Source organism: Phoca vitulina, unplaced genomic scaffold (genome assembly GCF_004348235.1).
Source record: "Phoca vitulina isolate PV1807 unplaced genomic scaffold, GSC_HSeal_1.0 scaffold47, whole genome shotgun sequence".
NCBI classification, from domain to species: Eukaryota; Metazoa; Chordata; class Mammalia; order Carnivora; family Phocidae; genus Phoca; species Phoca vitulina.
This window is the reverse complement of record NW_022589750.1, coordinates 12,253,327-12,268,415: the sequence shown is the minus strand read 5'-3', so window position 1 is coordinate 12,268,415 and position 15,089 is coordinate 12,253,327. Positions and strand designations below refer to the sequence as shown.

The window sequence follows — 15,089 nt, the reverse complement described above, 5'->3', positions numbered from 1 at the left end:
CTTCAGCTCAGGTCATGATCTCAGGGTCCTGGGATCGAGCCCTGTATCGGGCTCCCTGCTCCTTGGGAGCCTGCTTCTCCCTCTGCTTCTCTCTCTCTCTCTCTCTCATGAATAAATAAATAAAATCTTAAAAAAAAAAAAATCATTCTATAACTCCAGGTGTCAGTGAGATAGTATGTCTTTTAAAGGTCATTGAATTTTGCAGAAATTTTAAGTCACATGGAACAAGCAGGTATTAAGATGAATTGTGACAATTAGCATCTGCACCATTGTCCGTGGTATAAATCTTTTGTGGGTACAGCTGTTCAACACGATGTATTTTCAAACTTTCAGCGAGTGCGTTTTCTCCCTGTGCTTTTACTCTTTAACGGGAGACCCCTCATCTCAGTGGCCGGGCCTGGTGCAGTCTCGCTACTCAGGGATTAAAGGCTTTGCAAAAAATCCCCATCTTGGCATTAGCGTTACGGTAGAGTTAATTGGAGGTGTTGCCTTTCTCACAGGAAACCGCTTATTCACCACACATTTTCTAAAAGAAACTCCTCCTAAGTGTTCTTTTTAGCCCGTTGCAATATAATACGGTTCAACAAAGACCTCGTGTTGTGGCTGCCCCTCTTTGAAATACAAGCTGATAAGTATTCTATCACCATCGCTTTTATTTACAAACACTTGATGAAAACTGAGCTCATGGCACCGGGAACTGTCTTCCATCTACTTAGGCGTTGGGGAGAAGTTTTCAACTTGGGAACCCACCAAACGGGAGCTTGAACTGCTGAAACACAACCCGAAAAGGCGAAAGATCACGTCCAACTGCACCATAGGTAGGTGGGCGACAGCGCCCGGAGCAGTGGTTTGTTCTGCCAGGAAGGCTGGCTTCTCTGGGTTTAAAAGTCGATGTAAACAGCTGGATTTCATAGCACGTTTCTCCTTAAGCCCTTGTATAAGTCGTTCATCATTCCCCCTCCCCCCAACTTCTGGAACACCTGTGCTCCGGGGGAAGGGGGCAGCTGGGGTAGGCTTGGGGGGCCTCATGGTGATGGACGGAAACGGTCCCTGCCCCGGGGCTCTGGCGGTCTGTCCTGTAAGAAGACTCAAGTTTATTCTGCCCAGGTTTGCGGGGGCTGATCAACCTTGGCAACACCTGCTTCATGAACTGCATCGTCCAGGCGCTCACGCACACGCCGCTCCTGCGAGACTTCTTCCTCTCCGACAGGCACCGGTGTGAGATGCAGACCCCCAGCTCGTGTCTGGTCTGCGAGATGTCGTCGCTGTTTCAGGAGGTGAGCGCTGCTGGTATGGGCAGCCTACCATTGCTGTGACCGCTTGTACTTTTCCTTTAAATAAAAGTCAAGTCCACATAATAAATGAAGGCAGGTTTCTGGAACCTTGCACAGGGAATAATACATGCATTTCTTATGGAACATTTTTTTCCAAAGGGAATTGCTAGGGACTGTTGGCATCACCGTGCAGACTTGGAGGATGAGAAAGAGCCCTTCGGAGGGGGCGCAACAGGTGGAAGACATCTGTCTGTAGATGTCGTGGTCATTTCATCCTCCTCATTGTCTGCCGTCCTGTTCTCAAGGAGAGTGGCCCTTGTCTTCTCTTGCCAGGCCTGAGTGTGCTCCACCAGAGCACCTGTCTTGGTGGCCCTCTGCCCCGCACATCAGGTTCTGTTCTGCTTGGGGCCTAGGCCGCACTCACAGCGGGACAGAGCTCAGGCCTGGGCTCAGGCGTCCCGGGGCGGGATCCCCCACACCTAGTGACCGAAGAGGCTGCCAACTACAGATCGGGGCGGCGCCTGCCCCGTGGCTGCCGAGAGGACCCAGATGTGCTTCAAGGGCCCAGCAGAGGAGCCGGCAGGTTCGGCCTCGTCTGCTTTCTTCAGTACCTCCGAGCGCAGCCTCGTGCCCGCCGCCCACCTTGTGTCCGCATCGGGCATTCCCCATTCCTCATTATGGCTTCTCTGTAGAAAACCGACAGTGGGAAGGGACAAAATGATAGATTCAAAAAGTCCAGGGAGTCCACATGAAAATACATTTTGAAAAAAAAAAATTGGGGGGACGGGAGTAAAACAATCCTTTTGTCCGAGTACCCGCAAGAAATTCTAGGCTGTTACAGGTTTTTTTTTTTATCGTGTGTGCTTTGTGTTCAGAGCGTAGTACTTATTCCTGACAGTTTTTCTCCTCCTCTCCCTGTCGGTGAGCAGTTCTACTCGGGGCACCGCTCCCCCCACATCCCCTACAAGTTGCTGCACCTGGTGTGGACTCACGCGCGGCACCTGGCGGGGTACGAGCAGCAGGACGCGCACGAGTTCCTCATCGCCGCCCTGGACGTCCTGCACCGGCACTGCAAAGGTGCGCCTCCGCCCCGGGTCCGCCATTCCCCCCCGCCTGGGGTAGGGGGCGCTCTCGAACACCACGGGGGACTCAGCGCACTTGTGTTTTAATTGTATTGTTTTTCCCCATTAATACCCCAGAGAGGTTCCTCATAGTTTAAGAGGGGAGGAAATGGTTTGGGGTGTCCTCTTCCGACCTTGCTGGGAGGGGAAGAGCATGGCGGTTGGTCCTGTAAAACCCGTAGCAGTGAACAGAGGTCTCCGTCCTTGACGGGCCTTTGCCTCGAGTCCTCTGCTGCTGGCTTCCTCTCGGCCTGATGGTGAGGGCGCTGGTGTGCGGCTCCTGCGGGTTACCGTGGCCCCTGACGCGCCAGAAAATTCCATATATGCTCCAAATGCAGCTGAACCATCAACACTGGCTTCCTCCCCTGGTGGGGTCTCCAGAAGGACCGATCATGGCGCTAAAGTCGCCAGAGAGAGCTGAGAATACAAAACTGGACCTGCACGCTCGCCAGTGCTTCCCTTACCCTAAGTCACGCTCATTTTGGGGTCCAGCCAAGGTCTTTTTAAAGTCTCTTTCAGGACCTCGCTGGGTTTTGGCTTCTGTCCCACAGCTGGGCTCCCAGAGGGGGGCAGCCCCCCCAGGGGTCTCAGACGTGGGTGGGTTTGGATAGTCTGGGGAAGGGGATGGGGGAAGCAGCTCTTCGGGCTCGGGGCAGGAGGTTAGGACTGAATAACAAGCCACCGCGGGTCCCTCCTGCCCTCCCCATGGCGGGGTTCCCAGTCTGAAGGCCCTACGCCCAAGTGTGCTGACCCAGGATCAGCTGAGGAGGATTCTTGACCGTGATGGGTCACAGTCCCCTGGAGGGCTCTTTGCTGCTTCTGTTCGCTGGGTGTGGAGTGAGCTCAGCAGTTTCCTGCTGGGTCCCCGGTGATGCTCATGGGCCGGTTCAGGGAAGACACTCAGGTGTAGCTGACATGCGTCGGGGTGACCAAGTTACCTGCTTACCTGTGGCCTCTGGGGTGGACCGGCGGGGTGTTGGTGATTCTGTTGGACCACAGTTCTGTTCCCCAGGCCTCCTGCTCGGCCATTCTGCAGTCACGGGGCTGCTCTCCCAAATGCCCTGTGAGGTCTGACAACCCAATTTTGAGGCCAGCCAGACTCCGAATAAGGTGGCTTGTTCTCATCAGCTGTCGGGGCTTTGGGTTCTGGCTTTTTTGTGTACTTAAGTGTTTTTCTCCTGAAAAACCTATACATCCTTTCAGTGCTCACCCGAGGAGCCAAATAAACGGTGCTGAATAGCTTAGGTGAGGTTTGGTTTCCTAGTATGAAGTATAACATACAAACCGAAAAGAGCCGCTGTGTGAGACCATTAAGTTATCATCCCGAGCACTTGAGGATAATCACGAGACTTCTGTAACCAGCATTAGTCTGTCCTAAAAATCAGCTGCTTCAAATGCATTGCTGGGAAAACGTTCATTTGACAGAAACATGATGCAATGATCATGATCCACTTCTCTGATGTAATTCTGTTGCACACGTCACAAGAAATGTCTCGTCAGAGGCAGGGTGTTCCGGGATGCCTGGGTGGCTCAGTCGGTTAAGCGTCTGCCTTCGGCTCAGGTCATGATCCCAAGGTCCTGGGATCGAGTCCCGCATTGGGCTCCCTCCTCAGCGGGGAGCCTGCTTCTCCCTCTCCCACTCCCCCTGCTTGTGTTCCCTCTCTCTCTGTTTCTGACAAGTAAATAAAGAAAATCTTTAAAAAAAAAAAAAAAAAGCAGGTGTTCCAATTTCTCCTTCAGCCTTGCTAGTTCACTTGGCTGGGTCGTGTTTTTATGTGGTTGCGAGCATCGGGTATCTTTTGGCTTATTTTCCTTTGTGGTTTCTTATGTGTATTTTCCTGTATTCTAACATTTTGTCCCATGAACTTGAAATCTTTCTGGATAGCATTTTCTCCCTAATTTCTCTAGGCGATTGGCTGTCAAAAGACTTAGTGGGCATCCTTTATTCCTAGATAATAGTTTCACTTGTTTGAGAAGAAATATATATACAGATAAACACAGTCTATCCTCTTTGGTTGAATGAAAGTTCTATAGTATGTATCTGCGATACATGTTAGTATGTATTGTGTTCCAGTGTGTAAGCTTTGTATTCGTATATTTGCCCCCGAATATATAAAACCCGTGTTGAACTAGAGAGGATAGGACTGGTACTTATCTAGGTGCAAATGCTTAGAAAGCAGAGCTGTTCGTGAAGTTGTAGGCTGCAGGAGCTGATGGGGAAAAGAGACCGACGGGAGTCCTGCAGAGACGCTTTCTGAAGTCAGGGCACCGTGTCTGTGCCGCGCAGGGGGGGGGAAGCAGGCATTCCCTGGCAGCGTGGGGCGCCCCGCCACGGCAGGGCCGCTCAGTTGTTCTGTGGGGGAAGGGGAATCCGTGACTCTCCCCAGTGACTGGGCGTTAGCTACATCGTGGTATCTACGTAGAAGGCAAGCGGATCTTAGGGAATGGAGAAAAAGAAGCACACTTAAAATATGCTAGCTGGGTTGTTCCCTCTTTTCTTGCCAAGTCTCCCTGTTCGAATAAGGGTCCTCCTGTGCCCTCGTGAAAGTTTCGGCACTTTGGCTTCACCAGCCTCTGTAGGTGAATGGCCTCACGCCTTCGGCCCGAGGCTCTTGGAAGCTTGCGGACTCGGGGCACAGATGCAAATCCCACAGCTGTGATCTTTCCCCAGGTGACGATAACGGGAAGAAGGCCAACAACCCCAACCACTGCAACTGCATCATAGACCAGATCTTCACGGGCGGGCTGCAGTCGGACGTCACGTGCCAAGTCTGCCAGTAAGTGTGCGAGGCTTCCCGCACGGCACCCAGCGTTCTTCTGGAACGCGAGAGGCCATCTGCGCTGTGCTGACCAGACCGTGATGCGGGACCCCAGGTCCTGCCCGGGAGACCGACTTGGTTCTAGGTGCTGCTTTTGGAACATCATGGGACATGTTCAGCCAGCAAAACTGCTGTGTTTTGAGCAGGTTTTAGAAGTTTTAACACTTAGAGCCAGAAGTTTAGTCCGTGCTCCCCACGGCTCTGGCTCTTCGGTGATGCGTGGATCAGTAGGTGGTGTGGCTCTGACAGAGGAGCCTCTCCAGCAGCCGAACGTGGAGCAGGACGAGCTGAGGTTAAACAGCCAAGCCATCAAACGTGTTGAGATAAATCAGCTCCAGTACAGGAGGCCCACAGAGGAGGAGCAGGTCGCCCCGAGTGCTGCAGGGTCCCGGGGCCATCTTTTTTCCCATGCACACCTGGGCGGGTGTGCCCTGAAGCTTCACCCCACGTCTTGCTCTACCAGGAGCTAAATAAGAGCCCTGCCTTCTGGAGGGACTGGTGCACACCTGGCAGATCCTTGGCACCCGTGCTCCGAAGTGTGTTGCTTTTCACGTCATGGTTTCCTTTCCCACGTTCTCCAGACTAGTGTCCCTGATTGTTCACAGCTTTGCTCAGCGTGCAGAGCTTTGATTTCCAGGAGGAGGATGCATGGGTCAGTGAGGTTGCAAGAACCCTCCCTTTCGACCTCCGTGCACACTCCTCTGTGTTTTTCCATTTCAGGGTTTTAAAAAATCCTGGTCACGATCCACTCAAGTTATTTCGGAACCTCTACTGGATTCCCACGTGCAGTTGGTAGAGGACAGAGGAGATACCGGGAGGGGAGCGGTTCTGCCTGGGTCACGCACCCAGTTTTCTGTGATGTAGACGCCGTCGTGGGCATTGCTCCAGTGTTTAGACTCACAGTTTAAAGGATCTCCTTGTCGGCTCTGTGCTGCTGAATTCCAGCAGCAGGAGGCTGTCTCGGGTTTATGTCCTGTTTGAGTATCTGGAGTGAAGTTCCCAGCCTGTCCTTCACAGGCCGTGTCTGGGAGGGAACCGGCTCTGTTAGGTAGAGCGTCCCGTGGCGCGGTGCTGGCTCGGTGCGTTCTCTCCACGGGAGGTGTGCGTGGAGCTCTGAATCGCTCCCTGGACTCGCGGTTTCCAATTCCTCAGATGCTGCTGGGCTAGATCCATCAATTCAGAACTTCTGGACGTGGGGCCCAGGGGTCTGTCTCTATTTTCAAAAAACCCCAAAACGATCGTAATGATCTTCTGGGTTCTGAAACCGTAGCTTTCGGAGCAGCCTGTGCCGGAAGTGGTTTACCTGCTGTTCCTCCACAGGGCTCCCTTGGGGGCCCAGGACGAGCTGGGTGGGAGCTGTCCCGCGTCTTCTGACCTTCCACTTCATTTGGATGGAAGGGCAGAGCTGTGAGACGCTGTGGATGTCGTCGGCCAGCTGCTGCCTCGGAGGCTGCGTGGCCGTCCGTTCTCACATGTGTGTGTCTCTCCTCTTGCTTCTAGCGGAGTCTCTACCACCATAGACCCCTTCTGGGACATCAGTTTAGATCTGCCTGGGTCCTCCACCCCGTTCTGGCCCCTGAGCCCCGGGAGCGAGGGCAGCGTGGTGAACGGGGAAAGCCACGTAGCAGGAACCACTACGCTCACGGACTGCTTGCGAAGGTAAGGGAGCTGCCAGCGCTTCTGGAGACAAAGCAGGCGCTGGTCTCTCCTGCCTGCGGCTCTTCGGGGTAGTGGTCGGTCAGAGGAAAGTCCGAAGGAATTCAGGGCCACCCAGGGCCCCAGGAGAATTTTCTGTCACATGTCCGGTACAGAAAATGAGACAAGGCAGGACAGCCTGCAGGTGGCTGCAGCTGGTGCACAGTGGCTCGTAGAGTCTGTCACGTGTTGGCAAGAGGACTGTTCTGGTCACCCAGCTTGGTGTGGGAACCCCCTGCCCGCCGGGTAAGGTGCCTAAGAGCCAGAGAGCTGAGGTTGAAGCTCCGTCAGCGTCTGGGGCTGAGAAGCTGCCCCAGAGTCTGGCGGGGCCCTTCCTGCCGGCCACTGGCCCGTTTGTGGTGGTGCGCGCGTCCGTTTTCGCCATCGCCACCTGGGACAGGTGCTGGGGTTAGGGGACGGTTGCCATCGGCGTGTTCGGGTAGCTCTCACACGTGATAGCGGAGACGCTAGAGACCCTTTCTAAACTATCCTAATGGACTTGAGTGTTTTACAGCCTTTATTTTCATTTACTCACTTTAAAGGTCACCGCAGGTGTGTCCTTGGGCAGAGGTGTTCCTTACAAAGAGGGGCAGGCTTCTTGGTTTTTATCTTGCTGTAGAGTCAGCAGGCTCAAAGGTGCATGTTAAGAATTTTTAAGCGCGTCAACTCCGTCACACTGGTAGGTCCAGATGTAAATGGGGCATCAAACTTGTAATTTGGAAACCAAGAAGAACGTCGGAAATTAAAAGGCCACCATTTTTGAAGAGACGGTTTCCAACTCCGTTGCATTTAGTTGTGTGTTTCAGCAAACCTGAAGCTTTGCCCACGAAGCGGGCACGGAGGGGGCAGCGACACTTTCCACACTGAGATGCCCACCAAGCTGTCCGGTCAGGGGCCGCGTGGGGCTGGGTCAGTGGCCGAGTGGCTGAGGAAAGGCGAGCACGTTCATCTCGAGTTTGTGTTAACAGCAAAGGGGCCCTTTCCAAGTTACGTTGAGAGCAGATTGCAAAGCCGGCAGGAGGAAGTTGAGGTAGATGGAATTCCATAGCTCCAGACCCTCCGAGTTCTCAAGTGTTTCATGAGGGTAAGCGGTGCGGGGGCAGAGAGGTGGCCATCACCCCTTGGGAGCTGCCTGAGGGAAGGCTCACCCTGTGCTCCTTGAGCCTTTCGGGGAGGAGGTAGACTCAGCGGGAGCACGCAGGCGGCTCTGGTGAAGGGGGAGCCCTCGGCAGGGCCAGTTGCTTTCCTGGGTGTCCGTGCCGTTCCTGTGTTGGCCTCGGGCTGTGCCCTTGGCTCTCGTCACTGTATTGCGGTCTCTGCTCTTTTACTGTCTGTGTTGTATCTCCTCAGTCCGGATTGAAATGCAGCCTCTTTGGGGGAGGAGACTGCCTCGTACTACCTTCCCGTCCCCCCGTCGCACCTCGAGTGGTGGTGGTCTTCTGCCGGGCACGCGTGCGAGCGCACCTGCACTCAGCAGGTCGGAGTGCTTGCAGGCTTGCAGGCGGCAGGAAGGGGCTCTGCTGAGCTCAGGCGGGTGAAGAGACTGGGTAGTTCACCGCATCCACAGGAAGGCTGAAGAGGACGGCTCAGCAAACACGTGGTCCCCATGCGAGGCTTGGGGACCGGTATCCAGAAACACGCAGCCCGCTGCTGGCCTGTGGCTGTTTGGTGCCGTGGAGCTGCTGCTCCGGGCAAGACCAGGTCTTCCTCCAGATGCTTCTTGAGAATGACTCTTCCAGACGCAGAGTCCTCATTATGAGTATCCAACCGGTCGAGCGTAGGTCGGGTGCCCAGAATGCTGGTGGGTGGAAAAGCAAATCCCTGGCCTTTGTGGTAAACTTCCATGAAGGAAGACGGGCCCTGCCTCCCACCCAGGTTTGGAAATTCCCCAAACATGGGTGGAGGGGTGGCACGGATAGATAGTTGAGAAGATCTGGGAGTTGAGCTCTGTTGTCCTTCCATTCTTCACTCACGGTTATGGAATTTGAAGCCAAATCCTCTTCGTATCTGACGTTGTGGGACATTTTCTTAGCTGTCAAAGCAGGTTTGGTTGACATAATTGGTGTTCGAACGTTAGCGTCGTTTGGCAGAGAGGAGGAGGATTTGGGTTAAGTGCATTTCAACTTAGGGGGCACTGCACACGGAAGGAAAAATGACAAAATATCAGGATCTTCCTGAAGAATAAAAAATGAGAAAACCTCAAAAGATGACTCTGGACTCAGCATTTTATACCGCGCTGGAGTACGTTCTTTTAAAATGCGCATCCTCAGGAGAAGCATTGCGCTTATTGATCAGCTGTTTAATTGATAATAGTTAACAAAGTGGTTAAAACTGGCTGACGCTTGTGTTTCCAAAATTGAGGGTAAGTGACGTGTTCACACCCCCAGTCTGAGTTGACAAGCCACACAAAGGCTGCATCTTAGGAAGCTCGACCCTGTCACATTTGAGAGTTCCTGCAGCTCGAGCCTCAGGCGCTTCCTTCACTGGGGAAGGAAGTGTTCTTTGCAGCTTGGTAGGTTTGTTGCCTCGGGCACTTTGCTTTCCACCATCGGACACCTGCTTTCTGAATGCTTGCTGCACGGGCAGAGTGCTCTGCCTAATTTCTGTTGTGGGCTGGCATTGGGCTTCCAGTTGTAAAAGTCCATGTTTTTCCTCAGTGCACCGTGCTCGCTCTACCTGGTAGTGACACGCGGTCTGAGTACTTGTCCCCGCTGTCTCCAGTGCTGACCGGAGGAGCTGGTCTAGACATCAGGGAAGCGGTTGTGGCCCCTGGTGCGGTCCTGAGCAGTTTGGTTGGCCTGGGGCCAAATGGGTTTGAGTTGGAAAATAGGGTTATGGGGTAGTGTGTGGCAAGTCATGTATTTCCAGAGTCTTCACTATAAACATGGGCACGTTCTTCTTTCTTCCAGTCAGGTACCCAGTGTTTAAAACTGCCCTGATTGTTTTTATAAGAAACTATTCCGTACAGTTTGTTCAACTCAGGATCCAGACTAGGTGTGCACATTACGTTTGCTTGCAAATCCATAGGCTTCAGGCCCCGCCCCCCCCCCCCCCCCCCCCGCCTTGGTTTCCTTGCCGTTTCTATGTTGAAAAGACAAGATCGTTTTTCACAGAATTACCTACACTGTGGACTTTGCCAATTACATTTGTGGGCTAGTTCTTGCAGGTTGGGGCAAACACGCTCAGATGCCTTGTACCATGTTCTTTCCCATGAGACCTAACTGCTCTCCTTGGCTTCCCTCGGCTTCCCACTTCCGGGGCACCTCCGGGGCAGGCTGGGTCAGCTGTGGTCAGGAGGGGGCATCCGTCTTGCCCCGGTGAGATCACGGAATTTCCGAAGGATTATTAACAAAAGATTTCCAGACCTGGTTGTGAAAAGATGAACTTCATTTGCTTTTCAGCTTTAAACTTAAAAAATTTGGCATAAACCATATTGAAACATCTGTTTTATGGGTAGCCACCACCTATGCCAGAAATGCTTTTGGACTTAGTGCAACCTTGCTGTGTCGTGAGGTCTGTCTTCGTCATTTGAGAATGATCATTTCTCCGTTTTTAAGATTTAACTTTTATTTTGGGATACAGATTCACGTGCAGTTATAATTGGGTATCCTGTACTGAGTTTTCCCCCAGTGGTAACATCGTGTTAAATTACAGTACAATGTGATGATCAGGATATTCACATTGATGTAGTCAGGATGCAGGGCATTTCCAGTCTTCCATGTCCCTCCCCCCACCACTGCCTCGTAACCCCGGGCAGCCACGAATTCAGCATTCTGAGAATGTTACGTAAATGGAATCATAGAACATGGAACCTCTTGGATCTCCTCCCCCAGGCTCCCCACCATAAGTCTCCGGAGATTCATCCAGGTTGTGTGTGTCCATAGTCTGTTCCTGTTTGTTGCCGATGAGTATTCCACGGGGTCACGTAGCATTTTCTTCAACCATCTGCACACCGAACAGCACTGATTGCTGCCAGGTGTTTTGGCTGTTAACAAACACAGCTGCTAAAAACATTTATGTATAGTCGTTTGCATGATCACGAGTTGTCGTTTTTCTGAAATTCGAATTGCTGTGTCTTATGGTCATTAGAAAATCATTACTATTTCACCAGACTTTTAATTAAAAAAAAATAAAAACAAAATCACTTTTAAAGTGATAAGGGGAAGAGATGAAGGAAGAAAATTTTTTTTTTCCCCGTTGTGAAATTATAAACGCCCCAACTGTACGCATGTTTTCAGTAGGGAGATTAACCCATTAAAAGTGATACTTATTTTGTCTTTTTCCTTTCTTACCTCTCCCATCTTTTTTTTTTTTTTTTTAAACTAAAACTGTATTGTTGAAATGTCTTATAGATTTACCCGACCGGAGCACTTAGGAAGCAGTGCCAAGATCAAGTGCAGTGGCTGCCATAGCTACCAGGAGTCCACGAAGCAGCTCACCATGAAGAAGCTGCCCATTGTAGCCTGTTTTCATCTCAAGGTAAGCTCTCTAGGAAGCACACTCCAGCGGCAGACTCCATTTTTGATCCGCGGTACAACTTAGAGCCTGTCGGTATGGCGTCCAGAAGTACATTTTGTAACAGCAGCGACTCAGTAAAGAACACGGAGGGCACAAGAGGGTAGTAGGTTGTGACTCTCCCCCTGTCTTCTGTTGCCCAGAGAGGTCTGTGGTGAACCAGAGTGATTACTTGATAATGACAGTAGGATGTGAGTCACTCACCTGGGGGCAGGGTTTAAGAATTTCCTCCTCCTTCCCCCGAGATTCCCCACCCTCCCCCCAACACCAAAGTTCTCTGGTTTTGTTTTAGTTAAAAGCAAACAAGACCTGAGCCTTATGATCCAGTCCAGGGGGGTCGGTCAGCTTTCTCTATAAAGGGTCAGATAGTAAATATTTTAGGCTTCATGGCCACATAGAATCTTTGTTTTATGGTCTTTGTTTTATTTTATGATCCTTTTAACAGAAAACCCACACCATTCCTGGCTTGCTGGCTGGATTTGGTGGCCCCAGTGTAGTCGAAGGAATGTCTGTGGTAAAAGGAACAGTATGTCCATTTTTGCTCCCGGAGCTTATGGATGTTTGTTCTGTTACCTTCCACCTTGCACTTTGCTGGGTTTGTTACAAGATTACTTTTTTGCACACTTGGCCCCGATCACTTTGAACAATGCCATCGTTTCAAACCTCCATTTTTGAACCCCATGAATTAGATTTGCATGGATTAATATTGTGTTATTGAGTCTGTAAGCTCTAGATGTGGCCGAAGGGCAATTCAGAAAGAAAATGAAAAGCCCCCTTTTGGGGGTGTCGAGAGAAGCACCGTTGGAAGAAAGCCCTACAACTTCATCCTCTTCCTTCTCTCCCTTCTCCCCAATTTCTGCAGCGATTCGAACACTCGGCCAAACTGAGGCGGAAGATCACCACGTATGTGTCCTTTCCCCTGGAACTGGACATGACACCCTTCATGGCGTCCAGGTATGAAAGGGTTTGGGACGCTGTATGAGTGACCGGGAGGGCTGTGGCTCCGTAGGGTCTGTGATCGGCTCTGGTTCCCCGATGAGCCGGCGTAGAGGTTGCTAGAAGCACACCTGCCAAAACGGAATCGTCATCCTGGTCTTCACCCAGGACGCAGTTGAGTCTTGTCAGCCGTGCTGCCACGGCTTTGGCTCCTCCCTAGCGGTCCTTTATCAGCTCCCAGACGTGGCGAGCGGTCACGGTGCGATCACGGGAGGCAGCGCTGCGACAGATGGAACTGCCTTTGGGTATGGCAAAGCACAGTTGATGTTGCAGATGTAGATTCACATCTTGATATCCCAGACCACTTAAAACGTGCCCTCCGAATCACCGCGACACTCGCTCAGACGTCAGACAGGCGTTAGTCTCCTCGGCCCCCGTAACACATCAGCACAGGCTTGGCTGGAAGCAGCGAGGTGGAGTCCAGTCCGTCTGCGCCTCGTGGCTCTGCGCCGCTTGGTTCTCCAGCCCCGGCCTCTGCTTCCCCACCTTCACTCCGGGATGGTCTTCCCCTAGAAAGCGGAGTTGCTGGAAGAATTAGAAAGCATGTCTAAAATGCACCGAGGGCCGCGTCTGGCGGAGGAGGCCCGGGGGTAGTGGGGCTGTCATTCGAGCCCCGCGTCTGCTTGGGTGATTACTGTAAATGATGCTGAGGAAGTGCTGTTGTTGGTTACAGCAAAGAGAGCAGGATGAACGGACAGTACCAGCAGCCAGCGGACAGTCTCAACAACGACAATAAGTAAGTGGTGCCTCGTGGGTTGGCGCCGGGCATCTGCAGCGTGAGCGGGGAGCGTGGGAGAACCGGTGGGCCGCGCGGGGAGGGCCCCCGACGGCACAGCTCTTCTGGCCGCTGGCCTGCCTCCTGTCCTGCTGCTCCACCCTTGTTGGAAATGCTGCAGGCTGTTGGGAGAGGGCTTTTCACACGTGCACTGTAAAGCTCCCCGATGGAGGAGCCTGCGCCCCTCTGTCCCAGCTCCTGTGCGCGAGCTCGGGGTCTGGATTCGGGGCCCCTTGGCCTCTGTGTCCACCCACGCTGCAGTAAGGCCCCTGTTCTTTCCTTCACCACCCGCTGCCGTCGCTGTGGGAGGAAGAACAGAGGACGGTGTGCTTACAGCATCCCCAGCGCGGCTGGCTGTCCCCACTTCCACTAAATGGGGCTCCCGCAAAGCAGCTCGAGAGCTGAGTGGGCTAGGCCGGCCTGCCTGCCTGCCGGGCTCCTGCTCTCGTTCTTGGGGTGTCTGGGGGCTGCGCATTGTGCAGGCTGCTGATTGCTTCTGACGGTGATAAAACTAACTCGACTGCCCCTTCTCTCCCCACTGCCGCGCTCCCAAACTAGGTACTCCTTGTTTGCCGTAGTTAACCACCAAGGGACCCTGGAGAGCGGCCACTACACCAGCTTCATCCGGCAGCACAAGGACCAGTGGTTCAAGTGTGACGACGCTATCATCACCAAGGCCAGCATTGAGGACGTGCTGGACAGCGAGGGGTACGTCCGGCCCGATGGTCACCTTGAGCCTCTGATGTAACGAGGCATGTTCTGGACAGGATGCCAGCCTGGGTGGGCAGCCGGATGGGCGGGGTCACTCTCCATGAGCACCTTCACGCCCAGAGTGTGGGGGTGGTCATTTCTGTCCCCCACGGCATGAGCAGCCGCGGCGGGGCTTGGGGAGCTCCTTCCTTCTTGACCCGCTTCATTACTCCCTGGCCTGTCGTCATCCACCTTTTGCCTTAAGTCCTTCTTCGTCTTGAGACTGGCCGTAGAATCCCCCGCTCCAGGATGGGCCGGGATGAGCCAACCAGAGCGCTCTTGAGGCGTCTACACTTTGTATTTACTCCAAGCGGTGGGGCGCCCCTTGAGAGAGTGTGTGTAGAAGAATTGGTGTGACAGAGGACAGTTTTGTGGGTAATGAGGCCAGAAGAGGCCTCCAGAAGGGGTGGATTTGGACCAGAAGCCATTGCAAGAGTCTCCCCCAGAGTAGCCGCTGCCTGAGGGCAGCTGTGGTGGCCGTCGGAGAAGCTTCAGGAGCCGTGTGGGGGGCGGGACTGATGGGCTCACGATGTCCTGGCAGATAGGTGGGAGGACGGGCATTCGCTCTGGGCACCCTGCTGCCCAGCCAAGGCCCCTCGTCCTTGGGGACTAGGAATCAGCACCTAGCAAGCAAGCCGTCAGGCTGCCAGTGGGTGCCGAGACCACCACACGGGTGTTCCCGGTGCCAGAAGCTTCGGGTTGCGTGAACTTCCAGTGAATTAGAATGTAAGCCTGCTTCCTGTCTGCCTCCACAGCTACCTGCTGTTCTACCACAAACAGTTCCTGGAATATGAGTAGCCTTATCTGCAGCTGGTCCACAGAAATGACGGCGATGAGTTGGCCAGCCTCACAAAACGATCCCCGTCCTCCCCGACTTCACAAAGCCACCACCCACACAGAAGTGCCCCCGAGAGCATCGGATTCCTCTGCAGCCTGGGCCCAGCGGCGGCCATGGCGGGTGCCCAGGGTCGTCGTGTCTGCGTGGATAGGCGCTGCGCTCGGAACAAGGCTCCCGGACCCGCGCGACGGACACAGCGACGTGGGGGCTGGGCCCTGCGTGGGGAGGGGCACCGGGGATGCGTCCCTGGGCGTCTCCTGTGCTCCTCAAGACCATGTGCGGGGCGGGGGGGGGGGGGGGGTGGGG

The 15,089-nt window shown here is 53.5% G+C and overlaps 1 protein-coding gene across 1 annotated transcript in view; it reads left to right on the top strand.

Moving 5' to 3' along the window:
* The window catches only part of USP22 (ubiquitin specific peptidase 22), a 38,236-nt gene extending 23,147 nt beyond the window's left edge, over positions 1 to 15,089 (top strand). The window contains exons 4-13 of the mRNA XM_032431762.1: positions 717 to 818; positions 1,108 to 1,277; positions 2,204 to 2,351; positions 5,067 to 5,172; positions 6,715 to 6,873; positions 11,262 to 11,388; positions 12,287 to 12,378; positions 13,094 to 13,156; positions 13,754 to 13,903; positions 14,701 to 15,089. Of these exons, the coding sequence (XP_032287653.1) occupies positions 717 to 818; positions 1,108 to 1,277; positions 2,204 to 2,351; positions 5,067 to 5,172; positions 6,715 to 6,873; positions 11,262 to 11,388; positions 12,287 to 12,378; positions 13,094 to 13,156; positions 13,754 to 13,903; positions 14,701 to 14,743 (1,160 nt within the window). The 3' untranslated portion in view covers positions 14,744 to 15,089. The remainder of the gene's footprint in view (positions 1 to 716; positions 819 to 1,107; positions 1,278 to 2,203; positions 2,352 to 5,066; positions 5,173 to 6,714; positions 6,874 to 11,261; positions 11,389 to 12,286; positions 12,379 to 13,093; positions 13,157 to 13,753; positions 13,904 to 14,700) is intronic.